We start from the raw sequence: 22,649 nt of genomic DNA on the forward strand, positions 1-22,649 counted from the left end.
CCAAGCTCGTTCCTTAATGATCGTCTCACTCTTTTTAAGTGTTCACAAACTGTTCCCCTTACTATAATTCTGTCTATTCATTTACCAGAATTTGGAAAATTTCTTCTTTAAATTATTTCAAAATAACCTGGGATATAGCATACAAAGACCTGGAATGCTTGCCATAAACTATCTTCAGCTCCTGATATGTTCTCTTTCCTCACCTTCACTTCCCAGATTTCCTGGTTTACTTTAAGACTCAGTTCAAATCCCATCCTCTACAAGAGACCTTTCCTGGTCTCTGGCACTGTTAGCCTCTTTCCTCTAATATTACCTTCCATTTATTCTGTAAAGATCATGTACATGTCATCTCCTCCATTAGGGAGTTACTTGAGGGCAGGGACTTTTTTTTTTTTGCCTTTCTTTGTATCCTGAGCTCTTATCATATCGCCTGGAATTTGATAGAAGTTTAAGAAATACTTGGTGACTGGCTGAAAGGGACTATGCCCAGGGAAGTGGGAGACTGCTCTACCCGAATGTGTCTCAGAAATCTTTCTCTTTTCCAGTACATCGCTGTACCAGATCTTTACTTTGAGAATGCCATGCGGTTTTTCAATTTCTCATCCAGAGTCACTGCAGACCAGCTCAGAAAAGCTCCCAACAGGGATCAGTAAGTTCTGTCCTCATTGGGATCATAGGGGAGGCATCAGGGCTCTAACCATAAGACCCCATTAGATAGAAAAGGAAAGTGCTTGGAGGATAGTCATCCATCTGCTACTTAGCTCCTGTGCAGCCAGGAGAAAGTCCCTTAACCTCTCCAGGTCTCAGTTTCCCCATCTTTAAAATGAAAGAATTGGATTAGATGACCTCCAAGGTTCTTCCAGTTCTAAAATCTATAATCGTGTGGCAGCTGAGTGTTTATTGTGTTACCAAGTAGAAAATGACCTCATTGAGGACAGATAGTTTTGTTTCTGCCTTTGTATCCCCATTGTCAGTGCTTAACAAATGCTAATAAATTCAGCAGTTTATCTGATGATCACCACTGAATATCACAGGTAGTATGTAAAGCCACAAGATGTAAGGGATTGAACACTGAACCTGGAGTCAGAAAGCCAGGGTTTAACCCTGGTTTTACCACTGTAAAAGCTATGTAAAAGCTAGGCAAGACATGTACCCAAACCTCAATTTCCTCATCTATAAAATGGAAAGAAGCAAGGCAAGAAAAGCACTAGATTTGGAGGTCAAAATTCTAAGTTTAAATTCTGGCTCTGAAATTTATTCTCTGCATCACTTTGGACAAACAGATTCCTTTCTCTTGATCTCATTTTTCTAAATAGTAAGGAAGATAGCCTGATGAGTTCTAAGGACCATTACAGCTGTAAATCCTGTCATCCCACACAAATGGGCTAAATATATTTGCTATATTTACATTGCAAGGTAGGGCGTGTGTTAGAGACCTAAACAAAACTTCAGAACAGAGGAGTGATCCTTTACTTCCCTTCCACCAGTGACCTCCGCTTTGATTTCTTGTGATCATACAGGTGGAGTATGACTCCTCCTACGGTGAACGCCTACTACTCACCCACCAAGAACGAGATTGTGTTTCCAGCTGGCATCCTCCAGGCTCCATTCTACACCCGTACATCACCCAAGTATGAGACTCTAGAGTGACTATCCCTGTTGCCTAGGTCACCCTTTCCATCACCTTTTCCTTCAATCAGTAGGTCAGAAAACTTTTCTTTAAAAAGTTCACTGGATTAAATTAATGCAAATACAAAGGGAAAAAAGCAAAAACAGAATCTTACATCCACGAGGAGCTGAGAGACAGGGACAAGACATTTGGCAGATAGAGCCTTGACTCTCACTATCCTCTTCTCCTTCTGAGCCTTGTTCAGACCAAGATATCAGGTACCTGGCTTTGCTCATGGCTGGTGGCTTGGGCTAGAGTCATCTATGTCACATGTAGCATGTAGGTGGACTCACCATTCCCCAAATGAATAAAGGAGCTGACATATACTGGAACGAACCCCAAAGCTAGAGCTTGATGACCTGAATTTCCTTATCAACTTGCCTTGGGCAAAGCTCTCCCCCACTCTGTGCATCAGGTTCCTTCTCTAATATAAGGGGATTCTAGACTAAGCTGCTTGAGGGCAGAGAATTGTTTCTGTAAGGAAAACCTGAATCAGAGACTTATGAGTTATGTGACCCTTCATCTTCCTCTACCTTAATAGTCAAGTGCTCTGGGGCTGGCTTAAAATAGTGACTGAGCCAGCTAAAGTTTTTAATCACTTCAGAAAAAGCAGGCATAATACCAACTGCCTCAAGGGATTGTGGCCAATCTCCAATGAGATAATATTTTTAAAAAGTGCTTTGCAAATCTTAAATCACAGTATAATACTGGCTCAACCAATAGTCAGTGCTTAATAAATGTTGACTTTTGACTTTTGTGATGCAGAGAGAAAATGGAATTTAGAGACCACTTAGTCTTCTTAAGGAGCTAAATCCCACAGTCCTCTGACTTGAGGGACATTAGAATAGGAAATAATGAGTGAAGAAGCATTTATTAAACTCCTACTGTGTACTGGAAATTTTTACTTGACTTAATGACTAATTTGGTGCTGGGCACACAACTGCAAAAGAGAACCATTCCCTCCCCTTCACATCAAATAGGAGGAGATAACATATCAGGTAAGGGAGTTTGCGTCCAAGCAGTTCCATAGATTATGTACATGGTCTTAGAAAGTAATGGATTGCATTTGGAGCAATTATTGATTTAATTATCAAAGTAAATATTGATTCAATTATTGTTCCTAGAGCCAGAGATGAAAAATATATGGGAGACGGGGGTATAGGTGCTAGGATGACAATGGTGAATGGTTGGATAGAAAGTGAGGCATAGTGGTCTGAGGCTAGCTTAAAATAGTGGCTGGGCCAGCTAAGGTTTTTACTCTCACAGGAAAAAGCTGGCACCCCTTCATATCTATTCTTCTAATCTACCCTTCATAACTATCCTTCTAATCTACCCTTTATATCTGCCATGTAACACCTTTCTCCTTACTCTGCAGGTCACTGAATTTTGGTGGAATTGGAGTTGTTGTGGGCCATGAGCTGACTCATGCCTTTGATGATCAAGGTGAGTTATTTGCAGGGTTCTTGTGCTGCCTGAGACCCCTCATCTTACTGGGTTTTCTCTGTTCTGAAGTTTCTAAGACCCAGCATTTCAGAGGCCAGTTTTGGTGTCTGATTTTGCTGTTGCCCAGACATGAGCAGTCCAGAATCAGACACCTTATCTGAACCTTGAAAATAAGCTGCCATACTTCCCAGTGCACCATATACTTCCACCAGCCTATATGAGGTAGCACACAGGTAGAAAACCTTTTGGTACTACTGATACAATACAAAGAAATTAGGAAAGCTAGGTTTAAATCATGCCTCTAATATGAATTATGTGGTCCTAAGACAAGTAGCATTCCCTCTCTGGGAATCAGTTTCCTCATTTGTAAAATGAGTGATAATTCCACACAAGCATAGTGGGGCTTGCCTATACCCCTCTGCTGCTGAAAAGACTTTAAGACTAGTGAATATCTTGAGCTTGAGAGTTCTGAGCTCCGGTATAGCTTCCAGTCAATCAAAAGTTCTCACTAAACCCAGGATCGATATGGTGACCCTCTAGGGAACAGGAATCACCACATCCCCTAAAAAAGACTGACTAGCCCCTGTACTTCTTGTCTGGGTGGAAATCAATTTTAAAATATAAATCAATATAAATCAAAATAAAGATAATATTATTATTGTTAAATTGGTAATCAATATTAGATGAATATAATACTTTTAATAAGTCTAATATATTATTACTATTTGTAATAATAAATAATTATTTATTATATTTTAAATTATAGTTTATGATAATTCTTTTTATTATATTAAATATATTTTAAACTATTAAATTTGATATAAAATTAACAATAATAATAATTACATTGCTTTAACAAATATTTATTAAGTACTTTCTGTGTGCAAAATCCTATGGTAGGCCCTGAGAAAATTCAGATAAAGCTCAGATGCAGAATTGTAGACCCTCAAAGTCAGAAGGGACTTGAGAGGATATCTAGTGGAGCCCATACCTGAGTATAAATTTCTTACAGCAGATGCTTGGCTCCCAGTCTTCCAACCTTTGCTTAAAGATGAAGGAGAATGAGGAGAAACCAGAGGCCTCCCAAGGCAGCATCTCCTGCTTTTCAGATATCTTTAATTGCTTACAACAGACCTAAATCTGCCTCTTTGCAATTCCCAACTATTGTTTCTAGTTCAATGCTCTGGAGCTTTGTTCCATTCACAGCCCTTCAAATAATCCTTGAAACCAGCTTTCATGTTCCCACTAAGTCTCTATGCCTCATTCTTTCAATTTCCTCAACACTCATCATCATCATAGTTATCCTTTTCTGGACCTTCTCCAGCCTGCAGGCATTGTTTCTAAATTATAGTGCCCAGAAGTGGATGCTGTACTCCAGATCTGATCTGACCAGGGTAGAGTCCAGGGGGATTATCACCTCTATGGCCTGGATACTATGCCTCTCTTAAAGTAGCCTAAGATCCTTTTAGCTTTCTTAGCACCTGTATTCCACAACTAATTCAAATTCAAATTAAACTTGCAGATCTTTTCCCCTCCATTTCATTTTTATCATGAATGTGACAAACATTCATATTTCCATATTTGTATTTAAGCTGTGAAAGCTTAAAGCCTCACTAAGGTTTTTGACACCCTCTATACAAAGAAGATTGGAAATGAGAATTGTATATCGAAATCTGAACTTATGTTACATAGTGTTTTTTAAAGTGTATGTTAAATTTAACATATTAATAATAAAATGTCCATCAGATTTTTTTCTAAAAACTGCTCATCAGTTACTTTTCCCCCATCTTATATTTGTGACATTGATTTTTTTTGAATCCAAGTTTGACTTGACATTTGTCCATATTAAGATCCATCTATTCAGCCCTGTCTTTTATCTGTCACAAAGTCGTCCTTTTGAATCCCGATCTCACCATCCCACAATTATCTCTTCCAGCTTTGTATTTTTCATAGATTGGATAAGCCTTCCATTTCTCCCTGTATCTAGATCATAAAAACCTCAAACAGCTGTCAGATTCCTAAGTCACTGCACTGGAGGGCTCTTCCCAAGTTGGCATTGAAGCATTGGTTCTGGCCATTCAACCAGGCAGAACATACTTAACTTCTTTATTGTCTAATAAATCGAGCTTTCTAACTGGTCCACACAATCAGCCTGAGAAACTTTGCCCAAGGCTTCACTAAAATCTAGCTGAACTAGACTGACAGCATTCCCTGGATCCACCCGTCTAATAACCCTGTCAAAAAGGAAGTAAAGTTAATCTGGCATGACCTGTTCTTTATGAAGCCAGTCACTTTTTCCCTTTACAGATGTTCATTTGCCATCCCTTAATCCATCCATTCTAGAATTTTGCCAGAATCCAAGTCATACACACTGGCTTACAGTTTTCAGATGCCACTCTCCTCCCTTCTTGAAAATTCAGATAACTGCCCTTCTCCAGTTTTCTGGTAACTCTCCTTCCCAACAGTCTTTCAGCAATGGTGACAGTTAATGTGATGGTTAAGCCATCACATCTGTAACTTCTCTTTCTTTTTTTTAAAGAATGCTTTTTTTCTCAATTACATGTAAGAATTATTTTTAACATTTTAAAAATAATTTTTGAGTTCCAGAATCCCTCCATCCCTCCTTGAGAAGGCAAACACTTTGATACAATTATATTGCTGAGAATAGCTAAGTCATCCTCTGTGATCATCATACACTAAAGTCTGCAAGTGCTTACAATATACCTGAGAATGGAGGCATCCATTATTTTGCCTTGATGATTTGAATTCATTTAGAGCAACCAGGTACTTATTATCTCCCTACTTATCTTGAGTCTCAACTCCCACTTAACCAGTTTTGTTCATCAGTTCCCATTCCAAAGCTTTCAGTCCTCTGTGTATCATTCTTGCCCCATGCATTCCAAAGAGGAAGCTAGGTTGTTCTTTGATCCTGCTCTTTTCACTGCTCAAGCTTGTTCATAGTAATAATAACAGAACTGCTGACATTTATATAGGCCTTCAGGGACTGAGACACACTTTATATATATTAGATTTAAAAAACTCCAATAACCCTTTTTATTATTCATAAAATGCCTTGCCTATTGGGGTTTAGGGGTAGTTTCAGGGAAGATTGGTATCTCTGGTGTTAAAGTTGCTTATCCACCTTTGGGGTCCCAACTCTCACCTGTGGCCTCAAGAAGCTGTAGCATGTGAAGATGTCACACTTGGTAAACTGTTTCAGCAGAAGAGCTAAACTTGGTTGAGGGTAACTAAGGTCTCTTAAGCTCATTGGCAGTTTGGGGAGGTGTCTACCAAACACATAAAGACTTTCCCTGATGGGATAAGCAGATGAGAACAATTTGTGGCTGAAGTAGGCACTATGGAGCACTTAGAGTTTGGTTAGATATCAAAGATGATATCTACATCCTCTACATCCCAAGTCATCACTTGTCATCTTGACTTTTGCCCTGCCACTGGACTTCAATGACTGTGGAAGAAAAAATGAGGTCAACAACTTTATGCAACTCTGCTTCACTTATGTATGAATCAAAAGGCATCACTCATATCATTTTATCTACCTCAAAGTCCTTTGGCTGTAGGCAAGTGACAAAGCAGCAGGTTCAAATACACTGGGAGCTGTAATCACAACCCTGTGCACAAATGACCCAGGTCATAGGTTGTCTACTCATTGGAAGCAGCAAAGGGATTCAGCAGTCCCCTAGGTGTGTGAGCAGCATTTTAAGGATCACACTGCTCACCTTCAGTGCAAGTATAAAGAAGGTACTCTATATTTTATGGAAAAGGTGCCCTAAAAATTGTCTGCTTATCCAACTCTGGCCTGCTTATTATGGCATGTAAAGATTCTGCCCTTGCAATCAAAACACCAAAAAAGTACAAAAACTTTTGCCAAGGTGATTTTACTCACTATTGGTACATGGAATGTGTGCATGCCTATGGTCAACATGAAATGCAGTAGACCTGAAAAAAAAATAGCCCTTGTTGCAAGAGAAATCAGGAGGTATTTCATCTAAATAGTACCCCTGAGTGAAATAAAATTGACAAATGAAGCTTTCTAAAGTCAGAGCTGGATATATGTTTTTTTGGACAAGCTCTTTGGATACATGTTCTTCTGGACAAGAAGAGGAGCTCCTTGAAGCTGACACAAGTTTCACAATCAAAACTAAGCTAGTCAATAAGCTTGTATGTCTAGTAAAAGGAGTCTTATGACAGTACAATTGCCATTTGAAGGAAAAAGCCAAACCACCATCAGTGCGTATGCTTCCATCATGAGAAACTTTAATGTGGTCAAAGAAAAAATATATGAAGACCTGGAGACCTTATTATCACGGTGCCAGAGGAGGACAAATTTATAATTCTGGGTGACTTTAATGCTAGTATGGGTATAGTTTACCAGATAAGGCAGGGAGACCTTAGAAGGAATAGAATCAGAAACAGCAATAGTATTGAAGACTTGTGTATCTCTATGATCTTCTCTTCACCAACACTGTCTTCTCTTTGCCTAAGCACAATAAAACTTTATGGATGCACTCTCACAGCAAACAATGACATTTAATAGTCATGATGAAGGGGTAGACAGGATGTGAGAGTGATGAAGACAATGGGTGGTGCAGGATGCTGGACTGCTCACAGATTCATCCTCTCCAAGTTCAGTATTTGCATTCAACAGCTACGATGACCCCAAGGCAAGACAACTACTAACTACCGGAAGAATTCATTTCAACAGATTAGAGTACTTATTCAAGCAGGAATTTTGTTGCTAACTTGAAGGGAAAACTGAACCAACACACAGCTGGCAATAGAGGGTTAGAAAAGGTGTGGGCAGCTTTCAGAGTTTTGGAGTACAATACTACATTGTTTATCAGGGTCAGAACACTCACAAACATTAATACTGGTTTGATGAAAATGATGGGGAGCAGCTAGGTGGTGCAGTGGATTGGGCATCGGCCCTGGAGTCAGGAGGACCTGAGTTCAAATGCAGCCTCAGACACTTAATTACCTAGCTGTGTGACCTTGGGCAAGTAACTTAAACCTATTGCCTTCAAAAAAAAAGAGAAAAAATGATTGATAGGGAAATTTAGAAGCCGCTAAATGAAAATTGAGGACTCCACAGGTTTATCAGCAGAATAGTTTGTTTATCTCTAGGAAGGCAGTATTTAATTTCATCAAAAGTAAAGAACAAGTGAAGCTTAGAGCAATGTGGTTTTCTTGACTTAGTAAGAAGGCAGATGAAATTAAGTTTTATGTGGATAATAACAATCCAAAGCACTTTTATGATCTGAAGGCTATATAAAGTTCAAAAACCTAAAAATGCAGGAGTGGCTAGGTGGTGCAGTGGATAGAGCACTGGCCCTGGAGTCAGAAGGACCTGAGTTCAAATTTAGCCTCAGACACTTAATAATTACCTAGCTTTCTGGCCTTGGGCAAGGAAAAAAAACTATGGTGCATCAGTGCCTGTGGAACCACATTGATTAGTGATAGGGACATGATCCTATAAAGATGAATGGAATATTTCCTTAGTGTTCTCAACAGACCATCATCAAACAGTACTGAAGCCACTGACTTGTTTTCTTCAGATTGAAGTCAATCTCTCCTTAACTGAAGTTCTACTAGAGAAGAGGTTTTGAATGCCATTATGCTCTTTTAATGTAGCAAAGCACCTGGTGTTGATTTTATTCTAGCTGACATTTATAAAACAGTGACTCCACTGTTCTTACAAAATCTGGTTGAAATCTTCTGGGTTATAAGGCAAGAAGAGGTTAATCCCTAGAAGTCCCAGGATATCTCCATGGTACATTTCTCTAAAGGTAAAGAGAATAGATTGTCCTGAAACAATAATGGGGCTGGGGAGGGAGGGAGAGAGAAGGGATAGCTATTTCTTAGTCTTTGCTGGCCAGATTCCTGCCAGAGTCATCCTTATCCTTAATAAGCTGATCCTCTACTTGGAAGGTAGTCACCTACTTGAGAGCCAGTGTGACTTCAGAAAGGGCTGGGGAATAGTCAATGTGATTTGCTACCCAGAAATTCCAGGAGAAATATGAAGCAGAATAGAAGTCTGTACACAATATTCATTGATCTGATCAAAGCCTTTGAGATCAATCATGAGGAAAAATGGAAAACTGACAAAATGTGGTAGCTTAAAGAAGTTTATCAGTAGTGTGTACCAGATTTAGGACTGTATGCATACACAGATTCTGAATAGTGGATGATATTCTTGCACTTTTCCAGTCACCAGTGGAATGAAGAAAAAATGTGTGCTTACTCTCATGCTTTTTATATTGATGTTTAGCACTGTTGGCAGATGCCTTCATTGAGAATGAAAATGGCATCAAGGTCAGCAACTACATAAAATTATTTAACTTAAAAAGTCTTCAAACGAAGACTAAAGTGGAAGGATAGTTTTTTGTTTGCAGATGATTGTGCATTCAATGCTGCCTTTGAAGCTGAGATGCAGTGAAGTATGGATCAATTCTGTTACATGTGCCAATTTTGTATAAATTTTCTTTGGCCAATTAACACTAAGAAAACAGAAGCAGCACCACAGCATCCATACATAGAACCAGCAGTTACAGAAAATGTAAAATTATTGAATCCTTTGGATAAGTTCACTTATCTTGGCAGTTACTTTCCAAGATCCATCCATTCCAGAGATGCTAGTTCGGTGTATGGAAGGCTCCAAAGGAAAGTGGGGGAGAGAAAAATATTAGGCTGCCCACCAAACTGAAGGCCTACAGAGCTATTGTGCTGACCTCATTGTTGTATGCCTGTGAAACCTGGAGGGTCTACCAGCACCATGCCAGGAAAACAAATTGCTTCCTTTTGAATTGTCTTAGGAAGATTCGCAGGATAAGATACCAGACACTGAGATCCTATCTTAAGCTAAACTGTGAGCATTCTAACTCTACTACAGAAAGCACAACTCCAATGGGCTGGCCACATTGTTCAAATGCCAAATGTATGTTTGTCTAAAAGACTTTTATGAAGAACTCACACAAGGCAGGCCCTCACATGGTGGGCAGAAGAAACGCTACAATAACACACTCAATGCCTCTCTAAGAACTTTGGAAGTGATTTGTGACATGGGAGACACTGCACAGGACCACCCAGTATGGGGTGCCCACATCAAAGAAGTTGTGCTCTCTGAACAAAGCAGAATTGAAGTAGTTTAAAAGAAATAGGAGCACAATTTCAGAGACATCTTCATTCCAAATGTTTGTGTGGACTATAGTCTGACCTGCGGTAGAGCCTTCTAAGCGTGTATTGGTCTGATCAGTCCATAGTTGGCCATCCTAAACCTTGACTCCAACATAATAGTACCATTTTGGTCCTCTGGTGGATAATAACCAACCAACTTTGCTTGCCCCTATTTATTCAGAGTTTAAACTTTCTTAGCATTCTTTCCTTTAGTCCTGTGCCAAGGTTTTGTATTTACTATCAATTTCCTGCCCTTGCTTATATATTATTTTAAAAATGTAACTTATCTAAATTTCCTATGCCCTTACCCCAGTCTCTTTAAACAGCTCCCCTTAGCTTTCTCATTGGAATCTTTCTCTTTGCATGCCTGGGATTTTATTCTTGGGAACTTTCTATCCATCTTGAACTTTTACTTTTCTATCATTTTAGTTCATAGGATGCTACTCACTCTTTCTCCAAACTTTTTGAAAGATGCTGTCCCAAAATTTAGTGTCGATATTAGATGATTCCCAGGTTTTCTCTCCTCCATCACAAATTTTGAGATAGTTATCCTCCCTTGACAAATTGCCACCCCTATCCAATTGCTCTTTGAAGCCTGCCTTCTTGGACCTTACAATCCACTATGGTTATTATGTAGCAATCACTTTATAAGCCTTAAAACACTTATATAAATATTAGTCATTTAATTAATGAATGAAAATATAATAAATATTAATAATTCTGTTATTTTGGTTAATGAAAGGTATGATGGAGATAAAAAGTTGACTTTGGGATCAGAATACTCAGCTGAATTCAGGTCTCACTTCTAACACACACTGGCTATGTGAACATTATTTGTTCAACCATTCTCCAGTTGATGGGGAATGTCACCATAAAGTTTGTCACCAGAGAAAAGAACTACTATTAAGATTACTGGGGGGGGGGGCAGGCAGGTGGAGCAGTGGATAGAGCACCAACCCTGGAATCAGGATGTCCTGAGTTCAAATCGGGCCTCAGACACTTAATAAATGCCTAGCTGTGTGACCTTGGGCAAGCCACTCTTAACCCATTGCCTTAAATAAAATAAAATTAAAAAAAAATTACTGTACCCATGTCATCTCTTTTTCTTTTATTTTTTTAGGGGTATAGCCTAGTTGCAATGTCACTTGTTCAAAGAATATGCAGTCTAGTGATTTGCAGGGAATAGTTTTAAATTGCTTTTCAAAATGGCTGGACCATCAACAATGGCAATTCCACCCATAGTGCACGAGTGTGCCTGCTTTTCTGTAGCCCCTCTAACATTTGTCTCTTTCCTTCTTTGTCACCTTTGCCAAGCTGCTGGATGTGAAATAAAACTAACACAGTTATTCTAATGTCCATTTCTCTGATTTTTAGTGATCTGGAGCATTTTTTTTTCACATTGTTGTTGATAGATGTAATTTTTCTTGAGAAATTTTTTCTTGAGAATTGCCTGTTTACATCTCTTGACTATTTATTAATTGAATATACTTTATTTTACATTTGAGGTAGCTGGGTGGCAGAAGCATTAGAACGTTGATGGAGTCAGGAAGACATGAGTTCAAATCCCACCTTACTGACTGTATGACCCTGAGCAAGTCACTTAACTCTCCCAGCCTCTATTTCCTCAACTGAAAAATAAAGATACTAATAGAATGTACCTTCCAAGGTTGTTGTGAGAGTCAAATGAGATATTTGTAAAGTTCTTAAAACATAGTAGGTGCTTAATACTTGTTTTCTTCTTGTACATATAAAGAAACTGAGTCAAGGAAAATTAAGTGATTTGATCATAGAAAAGACCTTCCTAGGGAGTTTTTGGTGATCCCACTTTCACCCCCTTTGTTGCAATCAATACAGATTGGATATAAAGCTAAGAATCTAGGTGTGGATCTTTGGAGGGTCTGGATCTGTGTGAACATGAGAAAGTTATTTTATTTTAGGCTTCATGTTCCTATTCTTCAAAATGGTTATTATATATTATCTCAAGAACAGTTGGCTCTCTGTCCCTCAGGACACATCCCAGTCACCCCAGGGAAATCAGTGTTTCATTTAACGTTTTCAGACCGCATCTATGGGTAGCGCTTCTCAGCAATGTGATCTTTGGAAGAGCTTTTGATCTGTGTCTCCTTTTCCTCTTTTGTAAGATGGGGACATTATCCCCACATCACAATAACCTGCATTATTGCAACGATCAAATAAAAGGTCATGTACTTCTCTAAGTGCCATATACATGATAGCTATTATTAATATTTTTTTAAAAAAGAGTTTGGATAAAACAAAGCCCCCACTAGGCTTACAATCCAGTTTTCCTATAATAACATATGGTACCATAAGTTCTTTCATTGGAGAAGAGGGCAAAGGAAGATGCAAGGTCCCTGGCTCATGTTGGTTTCCCCTTTTCAAGACGCTTCTCTCTGATCCTAGGTCGGGAGTACGACAAAGATGGCAATCTTCGACCATGGTGGAAGAACTCCTCAGTGGAGGCCTTCAAGCAGCAGACTGAATGCATGGTGGAGCAGTACAGCAACTATACAGTTAATGGAGAGGCAGTGAATGGGCGCCATACCTTGGGGGAGAACATTGCTGACAATGGGGGTCTCAAAGCAGCTTATAAGGTAAGGGCTGAGGCCTAAGGGTTTCATTGGTTTGGGTTTTGTTTTTCTAGTTTCTACAAGGCAGTGGGGTTAAGTGGCTTGCCCAAGGCCACACAGCTAGGCAATTATGAAGTGTCTGAGGTTGGATTTGAACTCAGGTACACCTGACTCCAGGGCCAGTGTTCTATCCACTGTGCCACCTAGCTGCCCCAATTTCGGTTTTTTCAAGACATTTGACAAGAATGTGTTCATTAATCAAGAATGAAAGTTGGGGATTTAAAGATGATCAGAAGGGGCAGCTAGGTGGTGTAGTGGGTAAAGCACCAGCCCTGGAGTCAGGAGTACCTGGGTTCAAATCCGGTCTCAGACACTTCATAATTACCTAGCTGTGTGGCCTTGGGCAAGCCACTTAACCCCATTGGCCTTGCAAAAACCTAAATAAACAAACAAACAAACATGATCAGATACCATCATAGTTCTAACCATAAATGATGATAACTACAAATCTGGCAGCATTATTCCCATAACTCCCCGGGAGACTTCTGGGAAAGCAAAGTCTTTGGGTTCCAAGAGGAGTGTGGTTGAAAGTCTAAGAGCAAAGGCCTCACTGACAGTTAGCCCAATAAGAGACAGACATGAATGTACTATGTTGTCACAGTCCAACAATGGTGAAACATCACGGTACCTTGTTGATAAGTGAGGAAAAGATTATACTGACAATTAGTCCATTGAGAAACAGACTTGGATGTACTGCAGTGTGGTCATTCAGTTGCCAGAAACCTCATACTGGTGCTTTTCCCAGCTCTGAGAAGCACTGAGATATCTCACTGATATGGGTGAGGAAACCGTATTCACAGGTCAAGAGACTCCCATAGCATCTAGAACATTACTAGAAGTCCTGTTTCCTATCAGATCAGGTCATGGGATGAAATGATTCTGGAAGAGGCAAGTGAGAAGGATGTCTTTGCCCAACATATCCCTCACTATAATAAACATAATGGTACAAGTCACACCACCATTGGTTGGCATGGTCTTCTTTGAAAAATCAAAGAACACGGGGCAGCTAGGTGGCGTAGTGGATAAAGCACTGGCCTTGGAGTCAGGAGTACCTGGGTTCAAATCCAGTCTCAGACACTTAATAGTTACCTAGCTGTGTGGCCTTGGGCAAGCCAATTAACCCCATTTGCCTTGCAAAAACCTTAAAAAAAAAAAAGAAAAAGAAAAATCAAAGGATAGCTATTATTATTTGAAACAAGGAGAGATTAGATATATTTTACTGGGATGTTATCCCTCACTGAAAAAAATATGCATTAAACATCTATTATGTACCACTGAAGTATATATAAATTTAAATTGGGGGATGGGGGTTGTTTGTTTTTAATTTAATTATTTTCAAATAACAAAAATTTATTTTCTTTCCCTTCCAGTCTTTCCTACCATTAGAACACACCCAAAATAAATTCCCACATTGTCCATGTCCCAGATATATGTCTCATCCTGCATAGTGAATCCATCATATCTTCATTATTGATCTTCTAGAATTATTGTTGATCATTTAGTGGAGCAGAATTCCTCTGTCTTTCACAGTTCGTTATCATTGCAGTATTGCTGTTACTATGTAAATTGTTCTCCTGGTTCTGCTCTCTTCATCTTGCATCAGTTCATCCAAGTTTTTCAGGTTCTGAAACTGTTTCCTTCATCATTTTCACAACCCAATAGAATTCCATCACATTTATATACTTATTTAGTCACTCTCCACTTAATGTGAATTCCCTTAGTTTCGGCTTCTTTGCCAACACCAAAAGAGCTCTATAAATAATTTTGTAGATCCTTTTCTTTGATTTATTTGGGACATGGCAGCTTTTGCCTTTTTTTTGCAAAGTCTACTGATAGGGATAAAATATTCATCCTAAAAAACATCTACTAGATGACTTCTTTGTACTAGGTCCTGAGAAAAATCAATTCTTCAGTCAACCACTGTTTATTTGGGGGGGAGGGACTTTAATTTAATTTTTTTTCCAATTAAGAAAACTATGTTTTCTTTCCCTTCCACCACACTCCAACCTGCATTTCAGGGTGGAGAAAAAGAAAGAACAGGACTCTAGTAACTAAAATGCACAATCAAACAAAAAAATTCTCATATTGGCCATTTACATCATTGTCTGTCTCATGCTACATCCTGAGTCCATCAATTCTCCATCAGGAGGCTTCCTCACAGAGCCTCTCTAATCATGATTGGTCGTAGCTTCATTTCAAATCAATAGATATCTATTAACTGCCTACCATAGGCCTGGCTGGACATTAGGGGTAGAACTACAGCAATAGACTCTGCCCTCATACAGTCTACTCTTCAGTAGAGACAACATACCATCAGAATCCAATGATGGACACAATAAACCATTATTAGATGATTGACATCTTGAAGAGGTATAGAACCATGTTCTAGATCAGCTTTAATGAGGAAGTTTATGAAAAACAGTATCGTATAGTAATAAAAGCACTGGACTTTGAGCCAGGGAACCATGGATTCAAAGGACAAAAATGGGACTGCCTCAGGGAGCTTACATTCTATCTGAAATAGCATGGTGGAGTCAGTACATTCTAGTGAATAGAGAACTAGACCCGGAGCTACAATGAAAGACTTGGATTCAAATTCCACCTCCAGCACCTGCACAAGTTAGTTAAGCTCTCTATGCCTCAGTTTCCTTCATCTAGAGGACAGACTCACCAGCTTTTAAAATCTCATCCTACATGCACCTATAAGTAGAGTTGGAAGAAATAAACTGAAACAAATCTATATTCTTGATTTCTTCGGCTAAAAAGGGGAAATGATCCTCACCTATATAACTTATGTGACTCTTTTTAACACCAAGGGAAACAACACATGCAAAGTGCTTTGAAGTCTTTAAGAGCTATATAAAAATTGCCTTCAGCAGGTATAGAGAACCTTTTTCCGTCAAGGGCCATTTAGATGTTTATAGCATCATTTGCTGGCCAAAGAAAATTATCAACAATCTGGCCCTACAAAGCTCCTAGATTTTTTGAATTTTAAGTCCTGCCTGCTGTGCGGCAGACCAAAGGATTTCGCAGTCCTTTTATGACCTGTGGACCAGAGGTTTCCTACCCCTGGCCTCCAGGAAAGATCAAAGAGGGCTTCTGGAGGAAGTGGGATTTGAACTGTACGTTGAGGAGTGGGTAAGAATCCAACAAAGTGTTTGGAGGACAGGGCTGCCCTTCTGGTGTAGGGAACTTGTGGATGAAGGTTCTGGGGGTAGAATTCTGGAGAATGTTTTTTGGGGGAACAAAGGTATCCAGTTTGACTGGAACATAGAAGAGATTTTGTTTTTGGACTGACGTCTAATTAAAGTCAACTGCTTTCCTGTAACTTATGAGCTTAGGGAACAATGAGAGGGTAAGTGATTTGCTCAGGTCAGACAGCCCCATGTTTTCAAGACAGAATTCAAACACAGAGCTTCCTGACCCCAAGACTTGTTTTCTATCTCCTTCAGTCTTCCACCTCTCAGTATGTTAAAATGAGGAGAGTAATAGGAGGCAGGCCAGCCAGTGATGCTAAAAGCAGTAGACTTTTGTGATTGGTGGATTTTAATTCTTGTAAGGAAAGATCTCATTTAAGGGACTGGAGCATGGGGAAGGGAAGAAGTTTCTATAGTATAAGTTTTTAATGTGGAAGATGGCAGGTATGGAGTATTCTGGAGAAGGGACAGGGTGAGCAGCATGGCCTTATAAACACCAGAAAAACCCAAATAAACAGGTTTGGAGGAGAAACTACAGGCTGAAAAATCAGGTCAGTATCCATCTGCTCCTGCCTCTGATACTGCCCACCTCAGGGAGAAGGATTCTTCTGAGAAAGGCAAGAAAGCTGAGGAGCAGAAGATGGGGGTGGGGGGGGCTCAGAACCATGTCCCTCATTTTTCCTTCCTGGCAAGTTCAGGAGCCACTGTTGAGAGTCCCCTGAAGATCTAAGCAACTTCCCTGGGGATTTTAGGGGGGTTTAATGAATAATCAACAGAAGAGGCAGCAAAGAAATGAAAGAGCTAGAAGAAAAGCAGAGAGAGAAAAGAAAGCGGGAGAGAAAAAGAAGAAAGAAAGAAATCTTCCTAAGCAGTGCTTAGAACTTCAGGGGCTCCCTGTTGCCTCTTACATCCAATAGATTGAAACATAAATTTTTAGGTGGATTTATTTTGATTGTTCGCACTCATTTGTTATAAGAAAAAAATATTTTTTTTTAATTGAAGGGGGGGAGTTGTTGAGGCTAGTGGTGAGGAAGAAAAGAGCGCCGGTGAATCATTTGAAGAAGTAGGGGCTCAGAAGGAAATACAAATAAGTAGGACCACTTTGAAATTCAAATGATAGCTTTATGATATCTTGTTAAAAAATAGACAAGCTAGGCTCAGCAAAGACTCTTGGTTTTGTATAGAAATCCTCTTTTTTCTATTATTCTCTTTTTATGTTCATTTTTGTTGGGGTTTTTCAAATTCAGAATAACAAAGACTAATTTTTTTAAGCTTTGAGCAGTGGTTTCAAACTCAAATAGAAACAGGAGCCACTATCCATACATAAGGGTCTCCATGCATGAGATGCTTGGTAAATTACTTTTCAAATGTGTTCTGCTTTGCATTTTATTATATTTTTATTTATTTTGTAAAATATTTCCCAGTTACATTCTAATCTGGCTTGGGCTGCATTTGGAAGTGTTGTGAGTCACATTTGAAGCCCACCCGAAGTCATTGGTACCTCCAGCCTAGAAGTCCTAAATTAAGATGTGAATAGAGAAAGGGGGACCTATGTGAGAGATGGTGTGGAAATAACAGTTTAGATATGGGGAACATGAGAAAAAGTGAGGTGACCAGGAGGACAGTGCCCATCACATAGAAGGCGCTTGGTGTTTGTTGAATGGGTAATTAATAGAAGCATGTAAGTAGGGTCAGAGATTGTTCATTTTCATCTTGTCATCCCTAGCACTTAAAATGTTTGATGAATGAATGAGTGAATGATCTCTCTTCTTCCTAGGCTGAGTGGAGGACCCCAAAAGACCCTAGTGGGCTCAGTCATCATCATCATTCTCTGAATGTTATGTCCTCAGCTCCCTGTTCTACAGAGCCACTAAGATTTTTTTTCTCTGTCCCCCAACAGGCCTATCAGAACTGGGTGCAGAAGAATGGGGAGGAGGAGACACTGCCAACCCTGGGCCTCACCAACAACCAGCTCTTCTTCCTTGGGTTTGCTCAGGTGTGTTCTCTGGTCTATCTTCTACAAGACTGTCTTGAGCTTCTACCAACAACCAAGACAACCCTTTGACATACAGTGTAAGGAGAGTGAGAAGAACATGGACTATGGGAAATCCTACAAGGCAACTAGGGCTAGAGTCAAAGAGACCTAAGTTCAAATACTCATGAATTGGATGACTGGAAACATGTCACTTCATCTCTGAGCACCTCAGTTTCCTCATCGATCAAATGGGAAGACTGCCGGGGAATAATAATAATGCATCAGCTTGATGCTACTGGGGCAGCTCGGTGGCACAGTGGATAGAGCACTGGCCTAGTAGTCAGGAGGACCTGAGTTCAAATTCAGGTTCAGACACTTAATAATTACCTGTGTGACCTTGGGCAAGTCACTTAACCCATTTACCTTAAATAAATTAAAAAGAAAAAAAAGATTGGTGCTACTATGACCCCCCATTTTACAGATGAGGAAACTGAGGCAGAAGGGTGAATCACATATCTTCTGAACTCCCTTCCAATCCTAAAACTATGAGAATATGAGAGTTGATGACTCCTAGACCACCATGCCTGGAAATGCAGTAGGGAGTATGAATAGGTTTTATTCCCACTACAATTCCAGAAGGTGTTGGATAGAAGACCCATCCTATCCCTGTTTTCTTCCTCCCACAAATATCTCTATATATAAAATGATGATACTAATAGTATCCACCCCATTGGGTTTTTGTAAGGCTCAAATGAAAATTTTAAGTGCTTTTTGAATCCTAGAGAGCTAAAAAAAGTAGGTCAGATGATGATGATGGATCATCATCATTATCATCATCATTATTATTATTGGGTCTTAGTAAAAGGATCTTAAAGGCCATATTTATTCAACTACCTCCTTTTTATAGATGAGGAATCTGAGACCCTACTGAATTAAACAGCTCATCCAAAATTACTTAGGTAGGAAAAGGCAGAACTGCTATTTTAACCCAAGACCCATAAATCTAAGTGCTCCAATCTTGCCACTGTATCATACCACCTCTCCTCCTGCTAAGATTCCAGAGTAGGTAAAGAAGGCATCCTGCTCTAACTCCCTTCACATCTCCAACCATCTTGACCTCTCTCACTTGCTCCCCAATGCAGGTCTGGTGCTCAGTCCGTACCCCCGAGAGCTCTCACGAAGGCCTCATCACTGATCCCCACAGTCCCTCTCGCTTCCGGGTCATCGGCACTGTCTCCAACTCCAAGGAGTTCTCTGAACACTTCCAGTGTGCTCCTGGCTCCCCTATGAACCCCCATCGAAAGTGTGAAGTCTGGTAGAGGTGAATCCAGGTGAAAGGAGGAGGATGGGCGTGATGGGAAGGACAGGCAGGACAAAGACCCTGGGGGGAGGGGAGGGGAGGAAGAAGGAAAGAAAAGGTTGGCCCTGTCTGTCCAGTCTCGAGGGCATTGCCCTGGCCCTCCTCCTTGCTTAAGCACCCTCCCTCTCCTCCTTCGAAGAGCTCTCCATGTGAAGGGGTCCCAAAATATGGACTTTTGGTGCCAACCAGAGATTGGATCCACTGTGAAAACCCCTGTAATCACAAATCATTTGTGAGTCAACTTTTGTAATGGCCATGACAGGTGTTTGTGTGTCTGTCCAGCTGCTTGGGGTCAAGGGCAGGGAATTGGAGTCATTGTCTGTTATACTTGCCCTATCTGTGCTGGGTAACAACAGATACACCCACAAACACCCACCACCATGTTAAGTGCTTTAAAAAAAAAATCTATTTCGGGGAAATTTGTTTTGGAACATTGTGGAATACACTGGAAATCTTCAGGGAAAAAATGCATTTAAAACACTTTTTTAAAAAAAAAGGAAGAAAGGATTGGTATATTTATTAATTTTTTTAAATAACCTGTGGACAAGGGAAGCCCCACAATGACAACCTTTTCCAGCCCCCTCCCCAGGCTGCTGAGTTGAGGCAGGGGCTGGTTGTATTGAACTGAGACCGTGATTCCCAGAGCTCAAGCCCTTGGGAGCCAGAAGGCCATGCTGAGGCTTTCAGAGTAATTGCAGGACTCCCTTGCTGGGTCACCTCAGGAGTCCCATGAAGTAGAGATTAGGGGAAGAGAGATTGAAAATGGCAGCACCAGCCTCTGGCATCGTCCCTCCTTCCTTTCCTTGGCACCTAAATCCTGAGGTCCCTACCCAGTGCTCAGCCCCTGAGCAAGGGTTCTGATTTTCCAGCAGGGGATGGGAATAGGGAAGAAAAACCCATCCATCTGTAATCCACATTTTAAAGGGAATTTATAGGAAGAGGAATGGGCTGGGGAGTGGGATGACTTAGATCCTCTGCATTTACCAACAGAAACCACAAACCTCCCTGCCCCATAAAAAAGGGATGACTGTAGCTTCAGAGCTCTTGGTTTTCTTCTTTTTTGTTTGAGTAATATGTACCCATTGCTTATTCCCTCCACCACGCTCAGCCCCTCCAAGATCCAGGCACTTCAGTATCCACTGGTCACTCCCAGGCCAAGTTCAGCTAGAGGTGGGTCCTCTGGCTAAGCTGACAATCTAATCTGCCCGAGGATGCTGAGAGAAACAGTAGGGGGTCAGAAAACTCCCCCGAGCCGCTATGTCTTAAGCTAAAACATCTTAGTGTCCGTCCTCTTTGCCCTTGGCTGACCCCAAGCTACCTGTGGGGTTAAAGTGACCTCTTGGGCACTGAAGGACTCGAGGCTCCTCTTTCCCACACCACCGGGGTCTCTAGGGTTTGCAGTTCTTGCCTCTAAGGCTGGATTGGTCCCCCACCCACCCACCCACCCACCGTGACCTTGGCCCCATCTCAGCCCAGCCTTTCAGTTCTAGTGCCTTATCTAGGGCTCTGCCCTAAGGAAAACCTCTTTTTTTCCCACAAAGAATTTGCACCAAGTGTCTGACTGGCTTTCGAGGCCGCCCACACCTCCCACACCCCTCCCTCCCAACCTGGACCTATTCTTTGAGAGTCCATTGATCCGCTACCCTAGGCCAATCCTGAGACTCAAGGCTCAAGCTAGCTAAAGTCTGGAACCCCCCAAAGACCCAGAACTCTGAGCGGGGCCTCCAGACAGCCTAAGCCGTCTGTTGATTATCTTCTTAAGTTTGGGTCATGTAGCGGTTTCTTTAGTCCGGGTGGAATGGGCTCCTGCACCTCCCTGTGTTAGGCAATCACCCCACCGTGCTGGGCAAAAATCTGCGGCTCTCGGGGTGGGGACCAGGCCAATTCTACAGACTTTGGGAGGCCTTTTAGGAAGGAGGAAAGAAGGTAGGAAGGATTTTGAAGGCAGAAGTTGAAGCTAGTGGACCAGGACCCACTTGTAAGCCAAAGTGACCCACCCAGGGTCAGCCAGGGTCCAATCACTGGGGCATATGTTGGTCTGTCCTAGAGTACGCCTGTCTGAGGGGGTGCCCTCTGGTGGTGGTTGCCTCCTTTTCTTCTGGTTCTTTCCTTCCCACCTCTTCTTCTCTCCTTTCCTTCCTCTTTTCCCATCTCTCCATGGTTTTCCTTTCCTTTCCCCTTCCTCCTTCCCTCCTCTTTTTCCTCCCTTCCCCCTCCACCCCCTCCATTAGTCTCTGTTCTCAGGAGTTGCAGGGTGAAGGGCGACCTGGTATCCCAGCTGGGAGTGATCGCCGGGTAATCCTTCAGAGGAATGTGGAAGGTCCTGATTGTTTCCACATGTGTGGGGCTGGGGGAGGGGGCAAGACAAAGAAAGAGAAAAATGGAAGGGAAAGACCAGGAGCCGGGAGGCCACCCCGTTCCCCTCTGCTCAGGGCGGGTGCTGCCTAGGCTTCTACTGGAGACCGAGACAGTGGGGCCTGCCCCTCTCCTCAGGAGCCCTCAGGACAAGAAGCCAGGGGTCAGGGGCTGCTTTGGGCGGGAGCTGGTGGGGGGCTCAGGCTGCCTGCTTAACCCCATTACCAAGTATGTGATGTGATGGATGTGTGAACTCGGGGGGAAAGGGATTTTTATTTTTATTTTTTGTGCTACTGTAGTTTTCATTGTGGCACTTTTGTAATTGAAATAATAAAGGACTTCTACCTGGGAGCCACACCTGTCTGTGTCTGAGAGCAGCCAAGGGGGGGCGCGTGGGGGGTGAGGGGGAAAGGTGAGAACCTAATCACCTGGGGAGGCCTCACCTCTACATTGATGAGAGTTTTGGATCAGATTATAAACCACCACCCCCAGCTCTGATACCCTGTGTTCTAAGGACCCTCCCAGTTCTGACACCCCCTGTTCTAAGGACCCTCCCAGCTCTGACACCCCACATTCTAAGGGCCCTCCCAGTTCTGACACTCCCTGTTCTAAGGGCCCTCCCAGTTCTGACACCCTGTGTTCTAAGGGCCTCCCAGCTCTGACACCCCCTATTTTAAGGACCCTCCCAGCTCTGACACCCCACATTCTAAGGGCCCTCCCAATTCTGACAGCCTGTGTTCTAAGGGCCTCCCAGCTCTGACATGTCATGTTCCAAGGTCTTTTCCAGATCTCCCTTTTGTAATGCAGTGCG

General features: G+C 41.5%; 1 protein-coding gene across 4 annotated transcripts in view; it reads left to right on the forward strand.

Moving 5' to 3' along the window:
* The window catches only part of ECE1 (endothelin converting enzyme 1), a 178,397-nt gene extending 156,208 nt beyond the window's left edge, over positions 1-22,189 (forward strand). For all 4 annotated transcript variants that reach the window (XM_074218208.1, XM_074218209.1, XM_074218207.1 and 1 more), the window contains 6 exons: positions 546-649; positions 1,521-1,631; positions 3,045-3,112; positions 12,725-12,915; positions 18,049-18,144; positions 19,266-22,189. In XM_074218208.1, the coding sequence (XP_074074309.1) occupies positions 546-649; positions 1,521-1,631; positions 3,045-3,112; positions 12,725-12,915; positions 18,049-18,144; positions 19,266-19,442 (747 nt within the window). In that variant the 3' untranslated portion in view covers positions 19,443-22,189. The remainder of the gene's footprint in view (positions 1-545; positions 650-1,520; positions 1,632-3,044; positions 3,113-12,724; positions 12,916-18,048; positions 18,145-19,265) is intronic.
* Positions 22,190-22,649: the final 460 nt, after the last annotated feature.

This window comes from Macrotis lagotis, chromosome 1, assembly GCF_037893015.1.
Source record: "Macrotis lagotis isolate mMagLag1 chromosome 1, bilby.v1.9.chrom.fasta, whole genome shotgun sequence".
Taxonomy (NCBI): domain Eukaryota; kingdom Metazoa; phylum Chordata; class Mammalia; order Peramelemorphia; family Peramelidae; genus Macrotis; species Macrotis lagotis.